Source organism: Arctopsyche grandis, chromosome 9 (assembly GCF_051622035.1).
Source record: "Arctopsyche grandis isolate Sample6627 chromosome 9, ASM5162203v2, whole genome shotgun sequence".
NCBI lineage: Eukaryota > Metazoa > Arthropoda > Insecta > Trichoptera > Hydropsychidae > Arctopsyche > Arctopsyche grandis.
Window position 1 is genome coordinate 6,117,805 of NC_135363.1, and position 23,612 is coordinate 6,141,416.

At 34.0% G+C, this 23,612-nt stretch overlaps 1 protein-coding gene and 1 non-coding gene across 2 annotated transcripts in view; both read left to right on the plus strand.

Moving 5' to 3' along the window:
• The window catches only part of Dscam4 (Down syndrome cell adhesion molecule 4), a 202,950-nt gene that overhangs the window by 163,771 nt on the left and 15,567 nt on the right, over positions 1-23,612 (plus strand). Inside the window, exons 11-14 of the mRNA XM_077438728.1 lie at positions 4,199-4,360; positions 4,432-4,743; positions 6,492-6,611; positions 6,738-6,911. Of these exons, the coding sequence (XP_077294854.1) occupies positions 4,199-4,360; positions 4,432-4,743; positions 6,492-6,611; positions 6,738-6,911 (768 nt within the window). The remainder of the gene's footprint in view (positions 1-4,198; positions 4,361-4,431; positions 4,744-6,491; positions 6,612-6,737; positions 6,912-23,612) is intronic.
• On the plus strand, positions 12,560-12,752 carry LOC143917508 (U2 spliceosomal RNA). The gene has a single exon (XR_013261070.1). It is a non-coding gene; the product is annotated as a U2 spliceosomal RNA (small nuclear RNA).

The window sequence follows — 23,612 nt, forward strand, 5'->3', positions numbered from 1 at the left end:
ATATCATGAGGAATAACTACAATGAATTTTTAATAAAACAATCTATTATACATAGTAGACTATATGTATGTAGATGGATTTCGGAAGGGCTTGGAGCCTGAAATCGGAGAGCTCTCATACAAAACCACCCGGGCAACACCGAGCAAGTGTTTTTATCTATTGTGCAATTCCGCGATTTTCAATTTAGAACTGTCACTTTTTGACATTGCCCTAGTTAGACGATAGTATTGGCTTAAGAAGTGGTCACACCCTTTGAAAGTTTTTTTCTCATACTTTCATTCGCTCAAGTAACGCCAGCTATACAGTATTTACATGTTCAAGCGAAATTTGCAATAAAAAGCTAAATATATAATATAACATTTGTATGTATGTGTGCGTCGGATATAAGTACGGGTTATGATAAGCATATATAAAGCATGTACGCTTTCATAATGTATAATCTGAATATGCTCACTATAACTTTATTTTATCTATGTATGTATGTATGTGAATTTCTTTATGAGCTTAAAATATAAAATTTCATGTAGGAAAACCCTTCTTGTATATTCTAAATCGTAGAACTCTTCAGAATATCCATAGAGTATTATATAAAGGCTGCCATGAAGAGATTATTGAATATGTGTAAAGGATCAAAAAGATTCGCGAGTGCCACCACTTTACATACATAGACGCGTACCTACATGTATAACATATGCATTTTTCCCCATGAAAAAATCTAATCAACGCCCCTCAAACCATCCGTCGATGAGGAAAAGCGATTTTCCTCGAAAGGACCGGAGTCGAGGGATGGAAAAAACGGGTCAAACATTTAGTAAATGGGCCGGCAAAATCGACCGATGTATTCATCGAGTTCGCATCCCTCGTGTAACGACTTTTGTACTTCCCCTTTATAGGGTTTTCAACAACAGATAATCACGACGCACATCCTCTCATTTCTTTTGCCGTTTCGTCGATTTCGAGCTCTCTGGCCTTTCAAAGTGCTTGTAATCACGGCAAAGCTACGGCATTTCTCTCGCATAGCTCGGAGAGTGAGTCAATGGTTATCTCAAATGTAGCTATAAATTCTAATTTACCAAAATACGACTTGCTTAGACGTCTACCAAAACTACAATATAATAGAGTTCGAACTTTTCATTTAATTTTTAATTTATGTATATGTTAAAATGTATTGTGAAGAAAAAATTTAGTTCATTATCAAATGTTTAAACAATTGAATATTTGCACCACTGCGGATGAGGCTGTTCAATCTTGTAATCAGGTTCAGTTTTGATTTAACATTTTTGATTGTTATTGTACAAGTACAACCAGCAGCGTGGACTAGTGTTTAGCAAATTATGCTTTCGAGCGGAGTGGTCGCGGTTCGATTCCCACTAGTAGCTGTTGGCCAGACCTCGGTTTGTGACAGAATTACCAATTTTTCTGATTTTCATTGAAACGGTTCCTGTAAATTGGCATTTCCCTTCCCAATCTATCTTGCAAATCTCAAGCTATTCAGCATCTTGTAGTTTGCCAATTTCTATAATAAAAATTTCTCCATATATGTCACTGTGGATGTATAAAATTGGATGAATTCGCATTGTATAAAAAATACTTGTATTATATTGTATCTGTATTAGTACACTCGTCGCTTTGGAGCAATCTATAAAGGCGAGTGTACATGTTCAATTTAAATAAAATAAATCAAACTACCTACCTGCCTACCTAATAGATACCTATCCATAATTGATTTATTGTTTGACTTATCGAGACGACTTACCGCTCGTACATTTTGTGACATGCTAGTAGGTAATAGGTCTTTCATGAGCTCAAAACATTAAAAAAAATTATGTCGTCTTCTTCAACTTGAATTTTGGACTTTTTCGTATGTTAACGGATTTTCATTGTTTACTGAAGTCGCATGATCATTTAAATTCGAGAAGATTTAATTAAAAGTTTTCAATTTGATTTCCTTCAGATTTTAAATTATTTCAGAGCTAAACATTACGAATAAATATTGACTCTTCCTCGTATAGTAAAATAAAATGTTTCTTCATAGCGGAAAGATTACCATTGCTTTTCTTTTTGATATTATATTATATGTATATAAAGCCTCAATTGAACTCACATGTCGTTCTTAATAACATATAGACCATAAAATTTTACGAGCACAGCTCTAGACGAATGACTAACCACAAGCTGACATCTTTTGTCTTTTATTATATATTTATACACAAATATCCCCTGTTCCTTTAATATGCCCCACACTAATCCCAGTACTTCTCATCATTCTACCCCTCTTCAGGACCCGGTAATCCTTAATTTGAAGGTGTACCACTCTCTCGAGGTCTTCAACCAAGAGATGCGTCTACTTCTCCTTTCTTTTCCCATAATATGTACTTTCATCAAGAGACCCAAATATACTTGTACTTGTACAGACTCGTTATACGTATAGCATATCATAACATTTAATACAAATAACATTTTCGAAAAGGATATAAGCATCCCTACTGCATTTTTTAATGTGACTGATCTGAATTGGTGATTCGCACTACCGTCGTAAATTCCGAATTAAAACCTGGCTGAGATTTCCCGGGATTTCCCGCACGGGAAGATAGCTCGTAAACCCTGGCTTTGATACCTACTATATCACAGGGATTGTTTGTCGTCGACCGTTTCAATTTGGCTAAGTGGTTCGCGACACAATCCGATTGAAACGAGTAGTGCATCCCAGGATCAGCTTGCATGGGATCATCCTGCATTTGCACCAAATGGAATAGAGATCCTTTGATCGTGGCTTTTATTAAAGTACGTTAATGTAAACTCTCAGTTGTGCACAACGCCTTTTTGAATCATAATGGATCGTATAATTTATTTAAAACTTGAAACCACAATTCAAAACCTTATTAAACGTGTAATAAAGTCACTTTGCTCATTACGTATCTCTAGTTTTAGGATAAAGAACTAAACCTCACGAATGGGTACCTACATACATACATATTAGCAGTAGCAAAATAAATTCAAAATTATCTTTTTCACAGTAATAATACTTATATAATTTAATAAAGGAATAATTACGCTTTGTGACATTTAAATAATAAGGTATCGTGTTGAATTACAGTCAACTTACGTAAATTACTATATTGCTAATTCTAATGACTTTGTTATTTTCATTTCTATAAAGTCCAACACTGGACGTCAATATCTCGACACAGCACTGCATGGAAAAGAATACTTATATTCATACTATACAGCACCGTCCGTTTCTGGCACGTTCATACTTGTTGTGGACGAGTGCAAGGCAAAATTGGTTTTCATATGTACATATATGTGAGCCGTAATTTTTGAAAGTAGCGAAAATCTAATTTTCAGTTACAAAAACACTATTTCTGTTTGAATTAATTCACAAATTTCTATCACTTATTTTAATTCGATATTTCCAGAATCTCGAAAAAGCAGAATAAACGTATTAAAGGCCACCATTATTTTTTTATATATTGTTAAACACAAAACATTTTATTTAATGTTTTACGAAATATTTTTCGAAATTAAGAAAAGTATACTTATGCCACTTTCAAATATAAAGGCACATATAATACATTACAGAGAGCGATGATACGTCACGATATGACGTTTCCGAAGATATTCATATGCACATGGCAACACTTTCGTTAGTACGGGTTCACTCACCACTTTGACTCGTATTTCCACAGTGGCCAAATGAAACCGATTCTTCTTAATATATTTCAGTGACATTTACTGCTGTATTATATGAATTGATCGTGTTGAGACACGTACATATTACGGAAGATCTTCATATAGAATGTACTTAAGAATATTTTTTCCTACTACTGTTTACTTGCAGTTAACGTTACTGATATAAAAAACCTTCAAGTGTAGTAGAAACCGGTAGTTTTTTAAAATTCATCTCAAACACTGTCAATTTTTGTGTCGGCTTATTTATGATGAATATTACTTCAAATATTGGTTTTTGAATGAAACTTTTACTTGTAAGATACTTGCATCGTAAAAATAGCACTACAAACACCTGTTGCTTTCCACTACTAAGACAAACTTTTTATAAGAAAAAAGCAATCGAAAATTAAAGCTCGTGTACGCTTTACTGGTTTTAATTTTACACTACATGCTTCGTAGAAGCAGTTCAAAAACTAAACATAAATTATACCACATTAAAATTGTTTCCTATATAAATTCGTTGCAGATGGTCAAATACTTCCACTGAACAGAAGACAACGCGTTTACAGCAATGGGACACTGGTAGTGGAGCAGACACAGAGATTAGAAGACGCCGGAACATACACTTGCCAAGCTACCAACAGACAAAAGCACTCCTCCAGAAGAGATCTAGAAGTTCAAGTCATCGGTAAGTGGTTCTAACGTGTTGAAAATACATTCAATTTTATATGTACATACTAATTTATATTATATTTCTAGTACCACCGAAGATAATGCCTATCCCAGAGATGACCAACATGTTGAGGGAAGGAATGAGAGCGGCCATTGCCTGTCAGATTTTGGAAGGTGATCTTCCTGTGACGTTCAGGTGGGAGCGAAATGGACAACCTGTCGTACAGGCGGCTTACGGGGGCTCAGTCCCCTCGGGAGGGGCTACGGTCACCAGGCTGGACGAGTTTTCCACAAGGCTCGTTATTGATCATATAGCTTCTACACACAGTGGGAATTACACCTGTGTTGCCAGCAACGTTGCTGGAACTGAACGGTTCACTGTTCCTTTGACAGTTAATGGTAAGTGATAGTTACAAAATTTTTTACGCTCGATTTCATTCGCTGTTGCTACTTTTTAATATGGCGTACATTATTGATAGTAGAATTCAAAAATGGCTTTAGTCAATTATGTGCCATTCGAACTAACTCTTTAAACATTTGCCAATATTTTTCAGCTAAAAGCTATTTTTTCTAACATGTAAACCTTTCTTGCCATTCAATTTATAAATGAAGTTTTTCAACTATTTGCCACAAATTTTCGTCAGTTTATTTATTCAGCATCCGATCTGTCTTCTTTGCGTTCTTCATCCATGCCATCTCGATTACGCTACTTAATAATGTATAGCACTTTCTACTTCTCTACGTATTTCTTCATCTAATAATAGTATACTCAATTTTGAGCTGAATTGTTTCATTCGTAATTTATATCTGAAAGAGTATTTCTTTAAGAGTTTTCTGTTGCCTTTTAGAGGTGATAAAGATTAAATGAACAATTATGAAATGCATATTTAAAGACGCCAATTTTATATTTATGTAGAAGTTCCGGCTTTTTTGTTTATCAAACTCGTTGGTCCACCTTCGACACTTCTTGATCCTTTAAAGTCCTTTCCTATAAGATCCTTTCGATCCTTTCTTTTGAATATTTTTTATTAGTTTAAGATTTATTTCTTTAAGATCTATTAAGATCTTTTCGATTTGAGGCGACTTAGAGGAAGACATCCGGACACAGATACTAATACTAAGAAAATAAATAGAGACGATTTTTCAAATGAAAATTGGGCAAACCTGTGGAAATTACTAGAAAATTTCATTAGAATTTTGTATATAATAATAATAATAATAACTTTATTATTTTTTATTAGTATATGATGTTTTTAAATTTTTTATTTTATGTATAGATTTCGGTTGTACATATGTTACATTTTTTATTTAACTTTAGATTTGACATACAATATAAAGTGATCCAATGTATATATATACATATATGTATGTATTATATATATATATATATATATATATATATATATATATATATATATATATATATATATATATATATATATAAAGTGATCCAATGTATATATACATATATGTATGTATTATATATATATATATATATATATATATATATATATATATATATATATATATATATATATATATATATATATAACCATATACGACTATAGATAAAGTCGAAATATTCTATAAATGAAGAGTAATCTGAATACCGGAAATAAAAAATAGTATTTTTAGGACTTTCAGATATGTATCAGTTTTTGTCAAGGCATTGTACAACAATTTTATGAGCAATACAAAATTGATTTTGATATTCACTATTAAAAAATGATTTTGGCACTTACGCTCTTTTTATTATTTCCAGTATTCAATTCTAATAAGCATTTTTAATTGCTCTAATATAACAATCTCAGTTTAAGCATTGTTGTATTGGGTTGCTTATGACAAATCAACTTCAAAATGTTTTGTATATATCAATACATTCATAGCACAAGAAATTGGTGGCAGAAATGGGATGCGTCACGGTATGACAGCACGCCGCGCCGTATTGAGTTTATTAAATTAAACGATGTCAAAAGTTGTCAAATTCCTTCCAACATTCCAACAGCAAACTCACCGCAGTACATAATCACTCGCTTTAAATGTAAACGAAAAGTTCCCCGCGGCTTAAATTTGAAAAGTTTCAACACCTGTCTTTCGCTTCGAATGTTAAACAGTCGTCTTGAAAAGTTTTAATTGTGAATTTTCAGTGGCACCTCGATGGACCTTGGAGCCTTCAGACGGGAGTGCAGCCGCAGGACAAGACGTGATCCTGCACTGTGGTGCTTCAGGACATCCGGAACCGACCATAACCTGGAGGAAAGCTGTCGGTATGTTCTCTTTATATACATAATACCTCTGTCTCTCTCTCTCTCTATCCGTGTCTCCATGGAGGAGAGCTTTTATCTAGAATTCTCTCGACTTTTGTTTTCAAGTCGCGGCTTTTGTGCTTTCAGGCGACACCCCCGGGGAGTTCAAGGAGTTCTTGTTCGAGCCCAACGTGTCCCTGTTTCCCAACGGCTCGCTGCTATTCACCAGGATCAACAAGGAGAGCGAAAGCCACTATTTGTGCGAGGCGAGGAACAATATTGGCAGTGGAGTTAGCAAACTTATTTTTTTGAAAGTTAACGGTGAGCTAACTTTACATTATCGCTATACATTATTAAATTAACGAGTTTCAACACTGAAATTTCGACGTGTAATGTGCCAACTTTTAATATTACACACGTACTATGTAACTCAAGTGACTATGCTGCAAGCACAATAGGTTGAGTCGTAAATGTATAGTACATGTCATAAATATTCAAAATATGAGAAGTCATTTTTGTTTACATAACAATCAATCAATTTTGTTTACATATTCATATACAATTAATGAAAACTGTGCAACGTTTCAATTTAAAGTCGTACAATAAAACTTAAGTCACATTTATACTTCCAAAAATGCATCAGTCAATTTGCCACCATCGTCATTGGAAGCTATAAAAGTTTCACGGAAAACGCATATATTCGTATGTATCTACATATATGTCACAGTGAAAATATATTTTCACTGACGTTTCATTTTCAGAGTTAGTTTTATTCATTTAAGATTAGATTGCTAGGGTTGGTATTATTTAAGGGCAGGATACGTTAGGTTAAGTAAGGATTGGCCCTATTAATTTAAGATTGAGTTGTTAGGGTTAAATTTATATAGTGAAACGTTGTAAATTCATTGTTTGATACATTTTCACTGCTTGAATTGGAGAAAATATTATATATTTTTCACTTGAAATATGCTTTCACTGTAACATATGTATATACTAATTCATGTAGTGTTGTGTCGTTTAGGAAATGAATTCCATTTTTTACTTTATCTATGTACGTAGTAACAATATATGAAGTTTTAAGATCATGCGGAAATTTGAACTCGAGATTTTGACTGATTCGAACTCAGAATCGATCACTGATCACGGTTTCGTGGCCTAGAAAAAATGTGTGTGTATTTTGGCTTTTTTGCTTTTTTAAGACTAACACCGTTAGTCTTATCGAACTGAAACTTAGTACCAATTAGTTAAATGCTTATCGATGTGACGTAACTTTTTTTCAAGCTTTTAAGTTGGCCAGAAGTGGTACCTACCCTTATACATAGGTGTCCTCTTTTTTAAATTTTTGGATTAAATTATCTCCCAAACCGCTTAACAGATCGGATTAAAACTAATATACATACATATGTATGTAGTTCGATTAGTGGTATACATAAGTTTCCTTGAAAGGAAAAACCTGAATTATTAGAGTATCTATAAACTTGAAATTCGATACAAACTTAAAATTAGATACATATTCAAAAATGAACATATAATATCTGTTAAATGAGTGTGGATGATTGGTTGAATAAAATATGTATCTTATGTTAATCGATACGAGAGATGGTCGATCTAGATTTAATAACCATCCAGAGAAATCGACAGATGGTCGATCTAGATTTAATAACCATCCAGAAAATTTACATATTTTGCAGAAACTTGAGTTAAGCCATGAAATTTTCACAAAAAAAGAAAAAATCAAATTTTATTGTATTCACGGGTGACTATTTATATATATAAAAAAATAAATAAAAGTGAAAATTAAACTATTATACATTTATGTATGTATCAATGTGTCTAAATTTTCGTTAATGTACGTATCGTTGTCTAAAAATTGAATATATACATAATTCGAGCCTTCGTCTATTTTGGCTTCATGTTTTTGTTTACACTATAAAAGAAATTCAGGCAACAAGTATTATTTAATTTTTTCAAATTAAATAATACTTGGAAATACGACTTTTCTGAATCGCCCAAGGGCTTTCCAACGTCAAATATGCTATACATTTATATATGTACATACATATGTATATTGTATATTAAAAGAGCATAATATAAAAATGAAATTGTTAAAAGATTCAACGCGATTTTTTCATTACCTACACATTTCGCTCGCCTTTTTATTATGTACATACATACATACATACATTTGTAATAATAACATTTTTACGGTAAAATAAATTTTAAAATAGAAAAAAAAAATTGTAGTCGCGTTTGAATTTTGAAAGGTTTTTCAGTATAAAACGAAATAAGTACATTTTAAATTGATGAATGTATCCAATATCGAAAGCTCGAAAAAATTCGATGAATATCAAATACCAACGCAATTTTCTAAAGTGTCCATTCAATTTTATCTGACATTAAATTATACATACATATATCTACATATATGTATGTATTGAATACAACACACCATCAATAATCACACGATATTTTTACAAGGTTTTTATTATTATTATTTAAAGGTTTTTCTTAGTTTCACTTGTGCAACGATAAGTGTTCCATTGCTAAAACTCTTCTGATCGCTTTGAAACTTGTCATTTTGCATTCGAATTTTTTTCAAAACTTGAAATGGAACACAGCATGAGTAAAAATTAACGGTTGCTTCTTAAATAATCTTCGGTTCGCCGACGATATAGTTTTAATAGCTCGCGACCCAGCTGACCTACTTAACAGACTAACACAGCTGGATAGGGAAAGTAGGAAAGTAGGATTAATAATTAACGTAGATAAGACCAAAATAATGTTCAATAGTTATTGCATGCCTGATAGCATCGCATTAGATAACAAACAGTAGAAGTAGTATACAATTATTTATATTTAGGTCAAATAATTGACATATCCGGTAATAAAGATGAAGAGATAAAGAGACGTATGTAATTAGGATGGAGTGCATTTGGGCGAATTAATGTTGTTTTTAAATCAAAACTGTCTCTATCTGAAGAAAAAGATCTTCGATCAATGCGTTTTGCCAGTCACGACGTATGAATGTAAAACTTGGACACTGAACGCCAAGATGCTACACAAAGTTCAATGCACTCAAAAAAGTAGGGAACGGTGTATGCTCGGCATAGCGAAGAAAGGCAGGAAGCGTAACACGTGGGTGAGAAGCATGACAAGGGTAGTGGACATAGTAGATAGAGTAAAGAGATTAACATGGCAATGGGCGGGCTACGTGGCTAGAAGAATTGACGAAAGGTGTACAAAAGAAGTGCTTGAATGGTACCCGAAAGAATGCAAAAGGGTAAAAGGAAGACCGCGGGGATGATGGGTAGACAAAATTAGGAAAATGTGTGGGGTGAGATGAATGAGAATTGCGCAAAACAGAGACGGGTGGAAGCGTGTTGGAGATGCCTTCATCCAACAGTGGATGGTGAATGGCTGTAGATGATGATAATGATGATGATGATTATATTCATATTTTTTTTACAATGGTTTAGCTGTGACGCACATATGTATGTACATATGTCGAATTGAAACGACTATTATATGTGGTACGGCGAGCGTTATCGCAGATACACAGATACACAGAGAAGCACACACAGACACACAGAATAGCGATATTATACATTTATATATTTTATTTTTACATAGATATACATACATACACCAGGACAATTACTTACAAACAATGCAGCATTTTATTATTACATAAACCGCTGTATTTCCAGAAGCTGAAGAATACGAAATAACAATTAATTAATTACAGAATTACAGAATTAATCCATTGAGACATCTATGGATTTAGATTTTGTACATAATTTTTACAAATTATACACACAATAAATACAGAAAATTTTTGACAATATGAAAGATGATTTTTTGCCGATTTTGAGGAACCGTTTCAACAATGATCAGATAAAATTGGCAAACTCTGATAAGAAACGATCGATTTGGAGTCAAAAATACCCCCAAATATAACCAGCAGTATGGCGGATCGAACCCACTGATCACTTGGTGCTAAACATACACGTTTATATGATTATAATACATTTATTTATTTTATACGTATTTACATATGTATGTATATGGCAATGCAAAATACGAATCGGCGATTACAAATCAATAGACATATTCAAACATAATATCATATATCTTGTTCGGTAATAAGCGTAGTAGAAACAGTGCGAAACTGTCTCCTCGGTTGTAATTAACGACTTCGATAAAGACAAACAAGCGCGTTAACCCGTTGCGTGCCGCCTCGCCTCAAGTTTTGATAAATTTTAAAGCACATTCCGCACGCTTATACATAATATAATATTTTATGTGTGTTTGTATACCTATTTATATTACGTATTATATAATATGTACGCTCGCGACAAAATGTGATGTTACGTTTCGAGTCAGGGGCGGCTCTGGCAATTCCTTCCGACAAATTGCATGTTAAATTATTCAACGAGCAATGTTGCTGTTATTTTAACACTCGGCTGAGTCCCCGTCAACACGTGCCGCATTTACATTCCGGCCTTGGCGTTTCGCATTTGCCACATTATACTGCAACGGATTCAATTTCGGTCTGTGAACTTATCTCGCTTAATCGACGGGGAATTGATCGATTGTCTTAAACGGGAACATGTCAAATCCTGATCTAATTTCATTCGAGTATACGTATGTATGTACCAACATATGTGCATATATGTATTGTACTAGTTGTTTTACCCGGCTTCGCTCAGTGTTTGTAATATAAACAGCGTAAACATGGCGAATCAAATAATAAACTAGTGAATAGCCCGATGAAATATCATCGCATGGGTATAAAATTATTATATACTCGTATAAAACTAAAAAAAAAAATCCGGAACCGTTCTTTTTCGTAGACTCTCATAGATAGTTTTCAATTCCTTATTTGTAATAATTTTCAATTCTTAAAGTTAACGTTAAAAAAATGTTAATTAAAGTTAACAAAATGTAATATTTTCCGATAATACACAAACGGTCATTGACCTCGTAACGTTGAATATTATTATTACACATAACAAGTTACGTGCATATACATATGATGTGTATTTACAACACGTATTCTGGGCGAGGATATGGCGTGCGGCGCGGGCTCGTGAGAACATCACGTTTGGATTGGAGGATCCGAGGTTCGATTCCCGGCGCCCGCGCTGAATGAAATCAATTTTTTTGTCGAATATCGTCAAAATATAAATAATTTAAATTTAAATAAATATATAAAAAAAATGGTTCAAAACCTCGCTAAATTAAATTATTAAAATTACGTATTTTTATATGGTGAGAAGGAATATTTCAATTAATGTTTAAAAAAAAGGCGAAATGAAGAATTGGATTTGGCGTGATTTTCGTGACCATTAGCTCAATTTAGACCAATATTCAGGCTATTTGGGGTGATCGGTTCGAGTCGCGACAAAGTCGTCTCGTCGAAAAATGAATTTATCGATTTTTATCGATTCATTCATTATGTTCGGCGAGAGTTAGGACACACACACAGATTACCGTCTTTATAAATATGATAGATATTCATTTGTTTTTTTATTAAATTTATTTGAATCGAAAAAAAAAATCGACTCGTCGTCATAGAAATTTTGACTTCATTACGAAATTCCCAACCAAAGATACATATATACATCTTCTATATACGTATATAAAATTGAATAAAATTTATTGTTGAATGAAGAAGATATCATATTTATTTACAAAAGCTAGCGCCAGGTGTAAGGACGTCCGATTCCTTTTCGTCCCCTCGCGATTTTGATGCACGTTAGTTTAAGTATGTCACCTGTAGATGTCACCGGGCTCGTGCGATTTATCCAAGGTGTAGCATTTTGGCAAAGCTTATAAGGGGTCACCAATTGCGCAATGATATCGCCGAGAGATCAATCTGATATAGCACGATAGATAGATAGGTCAAGGGAGTGTCACTCACTACCCGAGAAAACTATCGATAAAACGCAGTCACAATCATCAATGTAATCGCTTCTTGGCCTGTTGGCTAAGATCAAAGTATAGTATCTGTTCTTATCAGCTTAATATCTGATAGTTCCCGCATCGCGGGACCACTATATTAAACTGATTTTTGGAAAGTGACGGGATGATCGGGGCTTGCTCCACTCCTGTCGCGAGTTGGCCCGGCATTGCAGTGCCGCCGGGATCGGCCCACATTCACTATTCATATGCCCTCGGAGGTCGGTCTATTTCTCTAATCCTCGGGATCCTTCCTAAGCTGCGCCTTAAATATGCCTGGTAGGTGTTATTTTATTTCTAGGAGGCATTTTTAGGACGCAGCTTTGGCAAGATGTCGAGAATTAGAGAAATGGATTGACCTCTGAGGTTAAACTATTTCTCAAAGGGCCGGGCCGCACCGCTCAACTCGCGAACAACTTGGTTGACGCGACGTGTCGTTCTGAAGTTGCAAAATGACCGATCCTCATAGAATCTATGAGATAATTTTTCAATTAATTGCTCAATATGTGTATGAGGTAATCGAACTAAAATTTGATTCAGATATCATTTATTGCACGTAATAAGTTTGTTAAATCTATCGAGTACAATAAACATATATGTATATATATATATATATATATATATATATATATATATATATATATATATATATATATGTATATATATATATATATATATATATATATATATATATATATATATATGTATATATGTATATATATATATATATATATATATATATATATATATATATATATATATATATATATAAATATATATATATATATATATATATATATATATATATATATATATATATATATATATATATATATACATATATTCATGCTTCTTTTTGATATTCATTTGATTTCATCTTCACATCCAGCATCGTTTGGAATACGATGCTGGATGTGAAGATGATCGCATAAATCCCGGAAGTTATTAAAGGATCTAAATATACAAACATGGATATCCTTCTATAGTTTTTATAGCACCAAATATTTCTCTTGGTGTACGATACATACACATTCGCATTTAAAACAGCATACCACATCAAAGTCCGCGTGTGTTCGATCGCCTTTTGACAAGGAAACAACTTGCTGAAATTACAATGTCAATTCAACGGGAGTTTGACACCACGGCGAGATACCCTGTCACGCGCACGACTATTATTGTACAACATTTCAGGGCGAAATGGAACTGTATTTTCAGTCGACGTCTGCTCGAGTCATATCAAAATATACCCCAACATTATACGTACATATATATGTACATAAGATTGAATTGAAAAGAGGAAATCCATCAAGACCATTGCTGTCACATTGTGGTCGACTTTTAGCATTCGCCCTTCCAAAACCACAATAGTTCGGCGACTAAAAGTTGACCCAACGAAGGGTGGACGTGTCGATAAGAACATAAAGACAAACGAATTTCAGCAAATATATATTTATGTATGTGAAATATCCAATCCCAAAAATCAAAAATTACGTACATAACACTTTCATCACCAGAGGCTGATTCTGCAAGTTAATTCTAAGTTTCCTCAATCGAAAAATTTAATTATAAGACGATAATCTTAAGTAGAGGTGATTGGTGCTCGTCGACCACTAGTTTACTAGTACATATTGATGATCTGATCTCGCGTTCGCGCCAAAAAGGCCTCGACGTATGTACAAGCTGTATACAACAGCCAATAAGGTCTCGCGAACCGTCAGCCAATGATCTCTCTGTGCTGAGAGTACACGCTGTGTATAAATATTCGATGGATTGATTACGCGCATTCATTCGGAGCCGGCTCGTCGACGGAAGAACTATAAACCATCTCTACCACAACCACTGCGTCTTTCACTCCGATCTCGGTAACCTATCTTTACGTCCAGACCAACATATTAAGATAAAAATAAAACGTGTATCAACACACAGGAAAGTTACCCTTTATTATATAGTAAATTTCAAGAAAATTCACTTAGGCGATTCTTATCAAGCCGTCAAAAATTTATTCAAAATTATAAATATACATTCATATGTATAATGTATATATATTTATTTTATTTACAATTTTGCCTTAGTGATACTACAGAATTGCAAGTCATGACAATGGTTAAGCAAAAAAAAGATACAAAAATAAATATGAATGCAAAATCAAAATCAAAATCAGATAAAGATAAAGATAAACAAAAAAATCATTATCATCACTTATAATCTAAAGTTAAACAATCCCTCAGCCAGATCAGCATATTTTAGATTAAACAAATCCAAGCTAGCAAATATCTAGTGAGGAGTTTGATACCCTTTGCAACAGGTGACGAAATCATAAAATTGTTACGTGCCACAGAAGAAGAAAACAAATACATACGTCCTAAAAGAGAAAATGTGACTGCAAAACTTTATCTAAAAGACTTAGAAATGTAATAAGTTTTAAAATTTCGCATATGTAATACTGTAACCGTTAGTTTTGAGTTCATATTTTGTATTTTGAAATATTTACATTAATTAAATTTTAATATAAAATATGTAAGTTGTTGATATTTTTAATTAATTTATGGAATACGTATATATTTATACGTATATACATATATATTAATGGAAATTTACATTTTTAGACGATAAAGGTAATTGTCAACGTCATGTCAGCAAAACTTACAGCAATATTATTAAAGAGCTTTCATTGAATTATATTGTAATAATATTATATGCATAGTTAAATAACACTGTTCGACAAATGACGACTTTTATTTGATTCAGAGACGAGATATGACTTTTCTTATAAATCTATACCCAGTGAACACGAACCTGGTAACAAAAAAATGTTGATTGAATCGAAATATCCCTATTAATTCAATTCAGATTTGTGTAAATGTAAATGTAAAACCGTGCTCCACTGGTACGAGTTTTTAGCTCGAAATTTTACCGATTTAAAATTCAGCACACTTCCAATTAACCCTTTTAAACGAAAAAAAAAATAGTGTGGCCAGAACACTATCCCAATAAATATGTTTCAATAGAAAATACTCAATATAAAATAGTATAAACAATGGGAAAAAAATCCCAAGTGAAAATACGTACCTTTGACTTTTGATTTGAACTGGACGACTACTTAGAGAGATTTGAAAGCTAAAAATTACTACAAATGAAAGATAAAATACCCGACTATAGATTCCGATATTCATTTTGAACAGGAAAATGACAGATTTCAAAATGGTTCAGAGACGTCGACCGAATAACACCAATATATATAAAAATTGCGTGATTTAAAAAATACATATGTATGTACATACATATATCTCCGAATCTCGAGCCAATCAACATTTTTTATTACCAGATCCATGTTTACTGGGTATATATCTATAAGAAAAGACATATCTCGTCTCTGAACCATTTTTCGTGTCGAACAGTGTAATAAGTAATTTAAAAAAAAATGAAGAAATTATTTTTCATTCTTAAGATGTTACAACACATTACATGAATGCGACAACATGCTCAGTTCCCGTAAGTTTCACGCCACATCGGTTCAGCTATAGGCATTTTTTGCCTGTTTTATATATTATACATATGTATGTAATGACTAAACGTTAATTGTACACATATACATTAGGTACATATTTATATATTTATCATAAAATCTTTCAATTTTTGATTTTTTTAGTAAAATCTTATTAAAACGGGTTCAGCTAGAGTGATTCACGATCTACATATGTACATACATAGAAAGATATTCGATTCAACATTAATTTACCTTTTCTACTATTGAAAGTCATATCATCAACTTCTCCCGTAAACATCAATTGAGACTTAAGACAAGTACAACAATTAGACGGCACCGATTAGAATACATAGACAAGTTTTGCTCCCTTCCGTTCCCAGGATATGAATTAGTAATTAAAGAATAAAACGCTGACGAAGTCTAGGGCGAAGTTGGTAGCCTCGAGGGGGTGAGACCAGGACCCCGTAACACAAAGCTCCGAATTAAAATGCTAATTCAGTGTTTATTTGAAGTGCTGGGGTGAGAGGGGTCGGTGCGGAAGAATCTTCCCTGTCACAATGGAGTCTTAAAATACGAAATAAGGAGAAATTTCCACCTTCGTCCCTCGCCAGTACTGTTAATTTGCACGAAAGGGGCGCGAGTCGAGCGTGCCTCTCCCTCGAGGGCTTGTAAAAAGTCGTTGATATCTCGAGGAGAATATTGACAAAGGACTAATTATTTTGAATTATGCCAGTCGAGGACCCTCGCCGAAGAATCACTTTGAGCATCGACGTCTCTGGAGTGTATTGGTGCGTGGAAAGTTCCAGAAATTTCGACGCGACTTGTTCAATTCGTCTGAAATGTGTGCAATTTTCCCTATTATTATTTTTGTTCTAGACTTTTTAAAGACTGTTTTTTTTATTGCTCTTTGAGGATTTTTAAAAACTTTGTAGTAGCTGTCATAAAAGAATTCTGGGGATGTCATGGAATTTATAATCTAAACGATTTTATTTTATTTATTTATTATATTTTATTTTTTATTTTTTACATACATATTTTTACATACATATATACAAATATACCTGGAAGGCTTAACAAGTAAACCCCAAATGCGCCTTCCTGGTTTACATAATTATTACATACATACATGTAAATCTAAACAATATCTGACATCTATGGTCAGATATTACAAACATCGTATTAATACGATAAATAACGATGAATAACTTTCATGTAACAATACGAATTTTTTTATATTCGATAAACAACCACAGAGACATCTATGGTGAGCAATATGGCGAAATCTAAGATATAACAATAACTAAAGGTTCGCAACAGAAAATTGGGAAGGAAACGCCAATTTTACAGGAATCATTTCAATGAAAATCAGAAAAATTGGCAAATTCTGATAAGAAATGATCGACCTTGACAAACCAAGGTCTAGCCAATAGCGAGACTTAGCGGGAATCGAACTCATAACATCAAGTACGAGATAATTCAACATTCATCACTAGACCACGCTACTGGTTATTATATTAACACGGTAGCAATAGGTTTCCCTAGGTTACACATATGGTTTAATTTTTTTATATGCAGGGCCCGAACTACTCGAGGAGCCCCGTATCGGGATTTTCGACTAACCGATATTGATATTGATATTTTCGACTAACCTAATGGTGTTTTCGATTTCCTGCTTGATGGACGATACCGAAAGTGTATATATATATATATATATATATATATATATATATATATATATATATATATATATATATATATATATATATATATATATATATATATATAATTTATTGTCTATTTGTCTGTCTCGTATAGGCTCCTAAGCCACTCAATCGATTACGATGGAGCTTTCAGTATTTTTTGTACGATTTTACCGACGCTAAAGTATGAAGTTGTGTAGTCAAGGAAATGTGTTTGTTGGTAACCACGATACCAGTTGGTTTGAAGATAATTCCGGCTTTGAAGAGACGTTAGTAGAGCTTCAACCATCACTTGAAACGGGAACGAGAATTGCATGCCTTATTCTGGCATTGCAACGCATGCCGGGTTCAGATGCCGGGTTAAATGCTAAATATTTATAATTTTTCGATCCACGCATTCCTTGTGTCCATATGAAGTCGTATCTATTATATCATACTTTCTTATTCAATAATTTAAAAAAAATAGCAACCAACATATGTATGTATTTTGCCAATAGTTCTGATAGATTTTCGCATATTAAAAAAAATCTATAAGATTTTGTTTTTTTAGTTAGTCATAGGGCCCGAAATTAGTTTTCGAGAGTTTCTGACAAAACAACGACTTTGTATTCTCGTTAATCAGTCAAAACTAATCATAATCGATCCAATCAAACTACAACAAGTGATAATTGAGATTTTTTTTAATAGTTGAAAATAGTTTGTTTTGAAAATGTTTTGGACAAGTTCTACTGAATAATTTTGAGGCTTTTAAAATCCCTCCATGTACTTTATTGGTATAATAAATATTTCAAACTAATTTTGTCCAATTAGAAGCAAACTATACATTTAAATGACACCACTTAAGACCTCCATTATCCAGAGGTCTCATTTGCGGTTCTTATCAACTGCCAACGTCCAAACGCATACTTAATCTTTATAAGTGCCTCCAACATTCTCAGTCTAGCGTACATAAGTGATACATTAACACGATTATGGAGAATTATTAACTAATTTTGCACACTATGAACATTTATCATCACAGCTAGCGGGAGACACCAGTGCCAATTTTTACAAGGGAGAGAAGATTTATGGAACGACTAGAAAAGAGGGCAAAATTTGAATGAATTCCAGCTCCAGAAGAAGCGATTTACCATTTTTATGAACTATATTCGCATTATAAAGTCTGCGAGCGAGAACTGATAGAATTTTCTAGCAATTTATTTATACAATGTCAATTCCATTGTTTCTCCAGCGTATTGAATCGAATCACTCTGCAGTTTCAGGTTCAGTTCTCTTTAAGAGCTTTATATTGTACGTATCTTTTAGAGACTTCGTTCATTCGACGCATAATAAAACCGGAAATATGCTTGATTCAATGTCCCAAAGCCCAGAGCAGATTCAGAGTGCCGCTTTGCAAATAATCTTTGCGAATGGGGTGTCAGCTCATCATCGCATTATGTGATATTACCCCGCGTGTAAATATGCTCAGGAATGAGTAATGAGACGTATGCTTTTGAAATTTGTCGCTATATGTACGAGGTGTAGTAAAAAAATACGGTGAATTTGAACATTTACAAATATATCAAGTTAGTAGTGTCTTTGATTGGCTAAAATGTAACTCCAACGGTCGTACAGTTTCCGGAAACTGGTCTTAGATATATGTAAATACTTAGTCTATCTTCCTTAGCTTAAAAGATCATCAAAATTGATTTTTTACTGCATATTCGATATCGAGCGTAATTCTTTAATACAATTATGGAGATTATTAATTCCTATCACTATTCATAGACTAGTGTTGTGCCCGTTGATTTCGAATTAAAATAAAGATACACGAATTAAAATAAAGTTATATGTTATATATAAATACATATAATGTAAGGTAATTTATATGTGCACGCGCACACGTATTAATAGAAAAAGTTGAGTGCTTGCATGCACTGTTCGAAATGATTAATAAACGTGTGTGTGTCTTTGTGGATGTGTGTATGTTGTACGTTTATTCGCAGCCCATTTTAAATCCCCATACTTGTCCATGCATCCGCCACAAACATACGCACATACACCGCGTCCGTTTTTATATATGTTATTATTATTAAAATTATTATTAATTCATTGGCCAGTAGCCCTTCTGAAATAATCAGAATAAATTCTTCTCAAATGAGGTCTGACTAGGGTTTGAACTCGGAACCTATTGGTGGTTAGCATTAACGCAACCACTGAGCTGTGTTGCTGACTAATTTTTATTATTTTTATTTCAATCGAACATGTACACTCGCCTTTACAGATCGCTCTAAAGCAATGAATGTACTTATACAGATCCAAACATCATCCACATTGACATCTATGGAGATTTTTTTGCAGAATTTTATTATATAAATTGGTGAACCTCAAGACGCTGAATAACTTAAAATTTGCAAGTGAGATTGGAAATTAAATGCCAATTTACAGGGACCGTTTCAATGACAATCATAAAAATTGGCAAACTCTGATACGAAACGATCGTTATATGCTAACCACTAGTCCACGCTGCTGGTTGATAATAGATGATAAATGAACGAAATAAGTACTCGAATGGTTCTTATGTTAACCATGGCTTGCAATTTCTCAATATATTTCATAACTACTGTTCCGTTTCTACTGAATACAAATTGGCGATCGATCAGGAGGTAATTGTCTGTACCACGACCACTCCACGACTCTCCCTTCCAGCAGTACCAATCTATTAATAACCTTTTAGTGAAGTAAAAATATATATATGAAAGATAATGAGAGTATATATTGCAAATTTTATAAGATATAGTGTGAAAAAGATAAAGTTATAGGCGTTTAAACAATTAAAATCTGACAATAGGAGTGGGTGGCGAACAGCTAAACATATAACGTCACTGGTTAGCTAAGGTGTCATCGGCTTCAAATTTTTTGCATTTTAAACGTGTTTATTACGATTATTTTCACCATCGTACTGGCGGAAGCGATTTAAATTTCTATCGGCGACCAAACCGCACAAAATGGCAATGTTTCAAACCGATCGGAAGAATATAGGAATATTGCCTGAACTATAAAGCGAAGTTAAATATATAAAAGCCTTGTAATAAAAATGATATGATCATCACTCTGTATGTATTCACTTATTTATACTAGAAATTTGAAAAAAATACAGATAATAATGAAAAATAGTAGGGTTGACATAATCAATTATGTATATCGTTTATTCACTGGATTTTTTGACCATACTCCTACGTACCATACCTAGTTGACGTAAGGCGTTTCAATCCGATACCGCTTTCGAGAATGCTCCTTCCATTTTCGAACTCTCTTTCAAATTTTCTTTCAGCGAAGATCGACTTTCACGTCGCAGTCGATCTTTTTTGCATTGATTGAATCGTGCTTTCCCGTTCCCCAGCCGGTGGAAGAACCCACCCCACGATCCACCATCAATCTTCCTTACGGCTGACAGATGAGGACCAGACCAATAAGATCCACCATAAAGGGAAGATTGATACTGTAACTTTTGCTCGAGGTGTCGGCGCCAATCGAATAAAGAAGTCAAAACAAAGTTTGTTTCCACTACTACTTCACTAGTGAGTGATGTCTAGATATGCCTCTACATACATACATATATACATATCTAGACACAGGTAGTAAAATCGAAAACGTGTCACTTCTAACTTTATTAGCCCGGTGGAAAAAATCAATATGTCCACGTTTGGATGCAAACCTCTAGCCTAATTCTATCCAATATCGCATTCTATAATCGACTGATGTTGTATATATGTACATATGTATGATTATTAATAGGATAGGTGATATAATGATGTTGAGTACACGCATGCTCGTCCGCTTCATGGTTTTGGAACATCCGTATTGTTATTTTGACTATTCAGTATTACGAATATCATCGTTGTTTGAAATACAAGCGAAGAGGAGAAACAATGGTGGTTTGTACTTTTGGGAGTCCCACAAGGATACTTGCTATGTGCATATGTACATTGACTATAGTGTACGTTCATGGCCATATGATATTTAAATTGAGTGCACTTTCAAAGTGAACAGAGTCTTTGGAGATTTATACTGACACAAAATTACTTACCGTGTATTTGAGCCCTTACGATCTCAATTTGCTTGGAAAAAAATAAAAAAAATGCCAACTTACAGGAACCGTTTCAATGACAATCAGAAAAATTGGCAAACTCTGAAAGGAAACGATTGACCTGGAGTCACAAACCACGGTCTGGCCAACAGCTACTAGTGGAAATCCAACGGTGACCACTCCGCTTGAAACTTGGTGACCACTCCGCTCCAAATCATAATATACTAACCACTAGTCCACGCTACTGGTTATATGTAATCATTTCCATGAACAGCAAACTGGTGGCAGCTATAATAGCGAATAAAAAACCTCAATTGATCAGTCAACATCAGCATCAAATTAAACAACATCAATATCAATGCAAAAATAGTGTCAGAAGTGGGATTCGTCCTCAAAAGTTACGACACCAATTAAACAGCACCATTCCGCAGATGGGCCAGCGGTGGACGATCAATAAACAAACGCGACAATATCAATTAATAATATAATTGTACTTTAAAGGGGAATTTTTCGTAAAAACAGCATCTGTTTCATACGCGCCGCGATTATTACGCGGAAACTCTGCGAATAAATTGGCGTTTTAACTGGTTTTTGCCGGTGCGAGGTCGAGTCCCCAGGTGCTCTTGCAGACACTAAAACATGGTTATCTCCATACATTTTTAGGGGTAATTTTTACCCGGAGACAGCGGTAAAACCAGACGCGAGATTCGCACCACCTCCCCCCCCCCCCCCCCACCACCCTCCCTTCCCACCTACCTCGCGAACCGCAACAACCCTTTTATTGCCGCGCTTTTGTATAAATAAAGCGCATAACGACCGGGAGCACCCGTGGCCGCGCATAAATCCGACTATGGGCCAATCACGATACGTGAGCGAGTTTCATTGTGCCAAAATAGTCCACGTACATTGGTCGGCCATTGTCCGTGTAAAAATACTTCTCGTTTAGATTTTCCCAGTCCGCGATTCCTATTGAACTTTATCGTCGTTAAAGTTAAGCTGTAATTGCCGACTATTGAACAAAAGCCTTCGTGACCCACATCCAGTACTTCCTATTGGATGATTTTTGCAAAAAGGATCCAACCTGGTATGGTCAAGCCTGCACGGGTGTAGCATGCAAGCGAAAATGCATGCTGCACCAACGTACAATAAATCACATGTGCCAACGCTACGTACATATAGCCAGCTCAGTGGTTGCCTTTATGTTTAGCACCAAGAGATTATTGGGTTCGATCCCGGGTTAGACTTGGGTATTTGTGACTCCAAGTCAATCGTTTCTTATCAGAGTTTGCCAATTTTGTCTGATCATTGTTAAAACGGTTCCTCAAAATATGCAAAAAAATCATCCTACCTGCTGTCACAGATTTTCTGTATTTAATGTATGTACATATGTACAATTTGTAAAAAAATATTTATAAATCTAACTGCATAGATGTTCCAATGGATTAATTAATTAATTAATCGGTAATTTCGTGTTCTTCTGCCTCTCGAAATACAGTGATTTATGGAATAAAAATGCTGCTTTGTTTGTAATTAATTGTCTAGGAAGGCGCATTGGAGTCTTCCTGTCAAGCCTTCCTGGTATATATATATTTAAAAATAAAATAAATATGTAGGATTATGATTTTTTTTTCCGAATTCCCTTACTTTGTCCATGTGGACATAATAGGACTGTTTCTTGGAATCAAATCCGTAGGACTGAAACATTACAAAAATATATACTGTAAATTGATTCACTAGCACTTAATACTTTAGCAGTGGCCTGGTGCACGCATTCGTACACTTTATAAATATTAAATATCATCTAA